At 51.3% G+C, this 7,297-nt stretch overlaps 1 protein-coding gene across 1 annotated transcript; it reads right to left on the bottom strand.

The window, feature by feature from the left end:
• Positions 1–1,338: 1,338 nt before the first annotated feature.
• On the bottom strand, positions 1,339–6,765 carry LOC129035179 (NADH-cytochrome b5 reductase 1). The gene is made up of 9 exons (XM_054485398.2): positions 6,637–6,765; positions 6,195–6,344; positions 5,973–6,045; positions 5,332–5,438; positions 4,823–4,952; positions 4,068–4,151; positions 3,101–3,186; positions 2,524–2,623; positions 1,339–2,160 (listed from the first exon to the last, which is right to left on the bottom strand). The coding sequence occupies exons 1-9, from the start codon at positions 6,649–6,651 to the stop codon at positions 1,988–1,990; spliced, it is 918 nt and encodes a 305-aa protein (XP_054341373.1). The 5' UTR covers positions 6,652–6,765; the 3' UTR covers positions 1,339–1,987.
• Positions 6,766–7,297: the final 532 nt, after the last annotated feature.

The raw sequence follows: 7,297 nt of genomic DNA, 5'->3' as shown, positions 1-7,297 counted from the left end.
CGCCTGTAATCCCAGCACTTTGGGAGGCTGAGGCGGGCAGATCACGAGGTCAGGAGATCGAAACCATCCTGGCTAACACGGTGAAACCCCGTCTCTACTAAAAATACAAAAAGTTAGCTGGGCATGGTGGCAGGCGCCTGTAGTCCCAGCTACTTGGGAGGCTGAGGCAGGAGAATGGTGTGAACCCAGGAGGCGGAGCTTGCAGTGAGCCGAGATTGCGCCACTGCACTCCAGCCTGGGCGACGGAGCGAGAGTCCATCTCAAAAAAAAAATTGTCACTTGTCTGTCTTAGACTGTGAGTTCTTTGGGGGTCTAAGACCAGTGTTGGTCACACTTGTATCCTCAGGGCCTCGCACAGTGCTTGGCACATGCCAGATCCTTAATAAACATTTGTATGCTGAGTGGATGAGGCAAAAACCCATGCAAGACAAGGAATGGTGATCTTCCACGCGGGAAATTCTCTTTACAAGCCTGCTTCACTGTCTGAGCCCAACATTCCTAAGCAAGATTTTCCTTCCTGGAGGTGAGGTGGCTGAGACTGTTACAGAGCCCAGTGCCATACACATGTTAGCTGATCAAGAAATGTTGGATGGAACACCACCAACAGAATTTACTGAAGGTTCTGCCCTACGGAGGAGTGAATTCTGAGGGTCCCACAAACCTTTCTCTCAGAAGCCCCAGAAACAGCAATAGACAGTTGCTGAAAAGCAGAAAAGCAATGTCGACCTTCATTCTGAGCCCACCACATTGTTTTGTTGCAATGAGAGTAACAAAGAAGAATCTGGAGAGGCTGCCCTAGTCCTACCCTGGGAAAGGGAGTAGATTGGGTCATGCTCCATAGCAGAGGAGAAGGGCACTCAGGACAGATGAGCCTGGGGGAGGCCAACTCTATCTGGGCATCAACAACTCTGGCCAGGGCTGGTGATGTCAGGTTACTTTTTAAAGAAGAAGGCTTCCCTTCCAAACAGAAAGACAACACTTTGATTTGTGTGCCAGGTTCCCTGAAGGATAAATATGGTGAAGGATAGGCCAAGAGAAGGAAGAAGGGGAAGAGTGGCATATCAAAGGAACACTGTGAGGGGCAGCTGGGCTCAAAAATGTCCCCTCTAATGTGTGTTCTCCTTCCCCCACCTCGAGAGCCTCCAGGGAGAAGCAGAGCTCTGGCTCTGCTGAGATAGCTGCTGAGATGATCACTGAGTCTGCTGGCAGCTCACATTTCAGCACATGGTACAACTTCTCAAAGGTTCTTTGGAACACCTGGGAGAGTTCCATGGTGGCAAACCCTTCCTCCCTAGGTCCTCGGGGATTTGGAAACAAGGACCCCAGACACAACAACCCTTTCAATATCACACAGGGGCCTCAGCCCCATTTATTTGCACAGCCAGGGGTTCCTGCCACAAACAGCAGTTTTTGATTATCAGTAGCTGTTTCCCTCTAGCCTGGGCAGGGGCTGAGAGAGACACACACAGAAATATGATATTTCAGACTCCTTTGAGATCTGAAGAAACCATTTCCTCCTTTCTTGCCATCTCCGTAAGACCACCTCTGGAAGTATGCTCAACTTATACTAACACGTACAGATTTGCTCATAGGTTGAACAGTGACGTTTAAGTAAAACCCATTGCACAGACTGTTCCTTTCATCACAGACACAAAGAAGGTGAGAGTGAGATGCTATCAAGGAACTAGCCAATCTTGGACCAAGCGTACATGCTCCCTTCTTTCTTACTCCATGGAAGAGACTGCTCCATGGGCCTCTCCTGGACCTGTTGCCACGGGGAGATTTAGGAGGCCTTCCAAGGAGTGACTCAGCCTTGGCCCTCTTCCATGGCTACAGGAATATTGTTCCTGCAGGTACTATCCAGATTTCACCTCTAGATGTAACTGAAAAAACCTGAAACTCTCAGGAAAGGAATCTAAGGCTTATAGTGCTTGAGTACTGATGGGGAACAACTGCAGCGAACAGCACCAGGGAAGCTGGAGGATGCTCAGTAGGTGAATCGCATCTTTTGCGAGTAGCCCAGTTTGTCCAAGTTGGGATGGCAGGCCAGCTGCACCATTGGGGGTGGCCCACAAAGCAGTACCAGCACATCATCCCCTGGAGCGGGCAGGTGTTCCCGGATCATGTCGGCAGTCACAAAGCCCTTGCTGTAGGCCCAATCTGAAGTATGGGGAGAAGAAAGTACTTAATACTCCAGATACATGCTGGCAAGGGGGTGTGGTGCCATGAGACTGGGGAGGGCCCTGAAAGGCTCTGGAGAAAGTGTCAAGTGGTAGCAGCTGGGAATGGGTATACTCAGCCTGCCTCAAGCTGAGCCTTAGCAGCACAGCCATCCCTGTCACCCAGCTGGTAAACAGGAACCCAAAGGAAAGGGACCAGGAGATCACTGTATCTGTGCACTCAGACTTCCGAGTCGGCAGTGTGAGGCAAGGTTGATTTCAATGAAGCCAGAACTCACAAAGGGGCAAGGCTTTGATTTTGACAATGAGGGGATAGTGGGATGTCCAGAAATGAGAAGGATACCTTTTGGGGGATGATCCAGAGTGAACCAGAGCTTAAAGCGATTGGGATAGCGGGCCTGCAGTTCCTCCAAGTCCTCCCGTAAGATGATATCCTTTTCTGTCTGAAATGCAAAGGGAAAGGAAAGTCTTTAGGAGTCTTCTCAGGCCCACATAAAAAGTTTTCTGCTATACAACTTTCCAACTAAGAAAAAGAATGTTAAGGGAAAACAAAAGTTCTAGGAAATAAGCAAGACTTGCAGTGCTTTTAGGGAGTTAGGATGAGGAGAAGAGGGGAACAGCCTTTATCTACACATTATGAAGGAACAAAGATGAATATTTAACCAAGAAGATCTAAGTTTCTGTGCTCCAGACTAGATGCCTTAAAAGTTTTCTTCTTTCCTTGGGGGCCAGGGAAGGAATTTGATTCAGTGCTCTGTCCTTTCTCCTCCTTATTGAAAGAGGACCCTGTGCCTTACAGAGGGGACCTTGGGCAGAGGCTAAAACAGGGCACTGGGCCAGTTCTGCCCATCCATACCATGTCTCTCAGCCCTACCCACACAGCAACTTTGAAGTCTTAGGGTGGAGGAAAACAAACCAACCTGGTTGGCAAAAAGCAGAAAGCACTGGGTTGGATCTTCAGGGACTTTCAGGATGGCTCGGATCAGCTGTAGCATTGGGGTGATTCCTGCATGAAGATACCCACAGTGAAATGTACTGGCCACACTCTCTGCCCTTTCCTGGCTCCTTAGCTGACCAGCCCTTTCATCTTCATTCTGCTCATTCACCACTCCACTCCATTTTCCTTTAGCATTCTCATCCTCTAAACTCTTCCTGCATATTCTCCAACATCTGTATTTCTGGGGACCCTTCAAATTCATCTAAGTTCATATTGTAGAAATCTTTCTTAGGAACTAATCTAAGACTTTTCTGAAAGTCCTTTGGAGGCTAGGACTCCAATGTCACAGATGACTGCAAGTACCTCCGGATTCAATGATGAGGGTTCTAGAACACTGTATTTGCAGAGGTTAAGTGCATGTACTTAGGCATTAGGCAGAGCCAAATACTAATTTTGCTCCAGGCCATTACCAGTGAAATAACCCTGTGGAAATCATTTAGCCTCTCTGGACCTCCATTGTCTCTCTGTAAAAGGAAAAGGCTAGTACCTACTTCATAGATACCTATATATGTGTCTAATTTATGTGTCTAATATATAGTAGTGTATTAGACTACACAGTGTCTAATACATAGTAGTGTCCAATGTTAATTTTCTTTCTTCCTAGCTAGTCATTCCTAGCTGCTTCTCTCTTCTCTCACCTAAAAACTATTAGATCCATTCAATATGAGGAAAGCCCATTTAATTTGTTTCTCTAATTCCATCAGTTAAAATATTTTTTTGGTTTCTACCTGCTTATGATTTTGTTTTTCAGATACTAGGGAGTTCTAAGCATTGCTGGAAATCCCCTGATTTGACTATGGCTATGATTACCAGTCTTCAGAGGGTCACCTAGGAATTTGCATGGCAACAGTCAACAATGGTGGGAGAGAAAGGCCCTCAGTGTAATGCACCTGTCCCGCCAGCAATCATTCCCAGTTTCTTCGCCACTCGGGGTTCTGGTGGAGATTTCTTGTTGGGCTGAATGTTAAAATGCCCTGAGAAGTCAGGTGAAGAGAGCAGTGGAAGAATAAAGTCAATACAGCGAACTTAGAAAACAAATGCAGAGTTGAAAATATGCCCGAGGCCAGCTGAGCAGCTGCTATGATATCTGATCCTGGAGCTTGGGTGGAAGCTTGAGTTGAGCCAGCCCTGACAATAATATACTTCAGGGACAATGGGGCCAGGGCTATCTGTTCAGGGCCACACAGCGTATCAGCTGCTTCTGGCAAAGTGTCACTCCCTGGTGAAGGAGACAGGCACGGAGCCAGGTGTGAATCTATTTTCCCAAGTGGCACACAGCAGCTCCAGGGACTTGCTAATGCACCCAGCTGTTCCCATGGGAAGGGCTGAAAGCTATCTCTGGCTCGCTCCACAGCTCACCCAGGGGGGCAAATTTTTGAAAGAGGGGAAGAGGGGCACATGTTTGCTTTAGTAATCTCCATAGCTGCTATGGCTAGGGAATTCAAGTGGAGGAGGAACTGCTTCCTGTGGCAAATGGGGCTGAGAAACATGCCTTTCTATCGTATCAGTGCTATGTTTAGAAGGAAGGGTGGCCCTGGCCCTTACACACGTGCATACACATGTGTACACACAGCCATACTGTTCCAAGAGGACTATGGGAACTGATAAAGTGAGAGACAGGCTCAAGGAGAAGACAGGTCATTACCTTTTCCAGTGTAAGTGAGCAACCCGCTTGGCCCCCGAAACTCCACCACATCCCCAACCTTCAGGCTATCCAGGTACTGAGACATCTTCCCTCCCTCAGGAAATTTGGGGTGCACACCCTTCAGGTAGACCTTACAAGACGGAGAGAAAAATACCTTATTTGGAATGTCACTGGTTTCTGAGCCCCATGTTGACTAAACCTCCCTGAGGCTGGGGCAGGGATCAGATATGTGCTATCTTTTCCCCATCTACATACTTTCTTTTTTTTTTTTTGAGTCAGAGTTTTGCTCTTGCTGCCCAGGCTGGAGTGCAGTGGCGCAATCTCGGCTCACTGCAACCTCCGCCTCCTGGGTTCAAGTGAGTCTCCTGCCTCAGTCTCCTGAGTAGCTCATACTTTCTTCATATCCACAGAGTACATATCATTTCCTGCTATCACGCAAATCTTAGAAATTTCTACAAATCCCAGAAAGAATGGGTAAGCAGCCCCTGGGTCCCTTCCTAGCCCCTTACCTTGATGACAAGATCCACGTAGCCTTGATCCTCATCACTGGTGACAGGAGTGTATGGCCTGATGACCAGGCTGCCATCAATTCGGGTGGAGAGGTAGATATGTTTGCCTGGGGACCGTGCAGAGAGCTACATAAGGGTTGTCTGTGATGTGCTGCATCCCTCAAAATACTCAAAGAGATTTGAAAGAACAAGATGTCTTGCTTCCTGCTGTGGTCCCAAGGAGCTACCAGGCAGGGACGATTTGCCCCGTTGAGCCCTCAGTTGGATCTCTTATAAGCGCCCAGTTGAGGAAACGCTTATTTCCAGCGTTTCCTGCCAGTTACAGCCAGGACCTTGACAGATGAGTCAAAAGGGTCTGGGCATTGGGAAAAAGTTAGTAGTGCTTGCTCAGAGGGAGTAATTAGCAAATCCTGCAGGGAAGAGGCAAGACTGTTGAGTGTTAAAGCTGGATGGGGGTCATGGAAGCCACACCCTAGAGGGGCCCAGTGGCACTTCACAGCTTGGAGGATGCAGAGCCAAGTGGGGGAAGGGGAATGGTGCGTGGAGCAAACCGGTTGAAGCAGCGTGTTTCATGAGACCCCAGGAGGGGAGTCACCTTCTGAGGATACCAGGGAAAGGAGCCCATTCCACACTTTCCTTACCCACAGGCAGCCCCAGAGTGTGGTGGGCGGTGGGCAGGGCAAAGCGGAACCTCTTGGTGTTGTGGCTCACAGTCTGGAGGGTGGAGGACACAAGTGTTTCACCAAGCGCGCCTGGCGCTGCCACGTCCCTTGGACATCCCAACCACCGTGGGTGCTGTACCCTCCATGCCAGGAGCACTCTGGTCCCCTTTCTTCACCCTGGCCCTTTCTTCCCCAACTTACCGTCTTGTCTAGCAGTCGTAGCAGGTACTTTTCATTGGGGTCCAGGAGAGTGACCTGAGGCCGGCGGGACCTCCGAACCAAGTAGGAGCCCACAGCCAGGCCGAGCAGAGTGACCAGCCCCACCCCCAGGGAGGCCAGCAGGACGGGGCTCTGTGGGTAGAGGAGGCAGCGTGACCGCCAGGCTGGGTAAGAGCCCGGGGCTCGGGTGGTGACCGTCCCAGGGGTGGCGATCCCGAACTCCAGCGCGGAGGCATGCCAAGGGCAGAGGGGTAACCTGGCGGGGTCCCGAGCCCCAATGTGCGGGATCGGGACCCCAGCATCCACGGTGGACCCAGAGCCCTGCGGAGCGGGGTCGGCAGCGACAGCCCCTGGTCCGGAGCTGAGTGGCCAGAACCAGATGGGGAGGGGTCCCCCAGTGGAGGATACTGAACGAGGGTCTTACCGGCTGGATCCCCATGACGGAGCGCCTTTTCCTCCACCACCTGACAAGCCGACAGATCCCACAATGCGCCGCGGGGCGGGTCGGAGGGCGGGGCAGGCCGGGGGCGGGGCCTGGCAGGAGGCGGGACCTCGCGGCTGGAGGGGGCAGGAGGCGGGGGTGCCCGTCGGGGGCGGGGCCTAGCAGGAGGCGTCGGCGGCGGGGCCTTTTGGGGGCGGGGCCCGGCAGAGGCGGTGCTGGGCCCCTCTGCGCGCCAACCTTTCCTTCCGCTACTCGGTGGCTCAGGGTCTCCGGTGCTTATTCAATTTTTGAGTCAGAGCCTCGCTCTGTCGCCCAGGCTGGAGTGCAGTGGCGCGATCTCTGTTACTGCAACCTCCGCCTCCCAGTTTCAAGTGGTTCTCCTGACTCCGCCTCCCGAGTATCTGGGACTACTGGCGTGCGCCACCACGCCCGGCTAATTTTTTTTTTGTATTTTTAGTACAGACTGGGTTTCACCGTGTTGGTCAGGGTGGTCTCGAGCTCCAGGGCTCAAATAATCTACCCTCTTCGGCCTCCCAACGTGTTGGTATTACAGGCGTGAGCCATCGCGCCCGGCCCCAAGATATTTTAAGACCGCAGCTCCAGCCTCTCCTCCCAGCAAGGTGGTCCCTGCCACTTCGACCCG

The sequence above is a fragment of the Pongo pygmaeus genome, chromosome 1 (assembly GCF_028885625.2).
Source record: "Pongo pygmaeus isolate AG05252 chromosome 1, NHGRI_mPonPyg2-v2.0_pri, whole genome shotgun sequence".
NCBI lineage: Eukaryota > Metazoa > Chordata > Mammalia > Primates > Hominidae > Pongo > Pongo pygmaeus.
The sequence above is the reverse complement of the archived record's forward strand: the minus strand, read 5'-3'. Positions and strand labels throughout refer to the sequence as shown.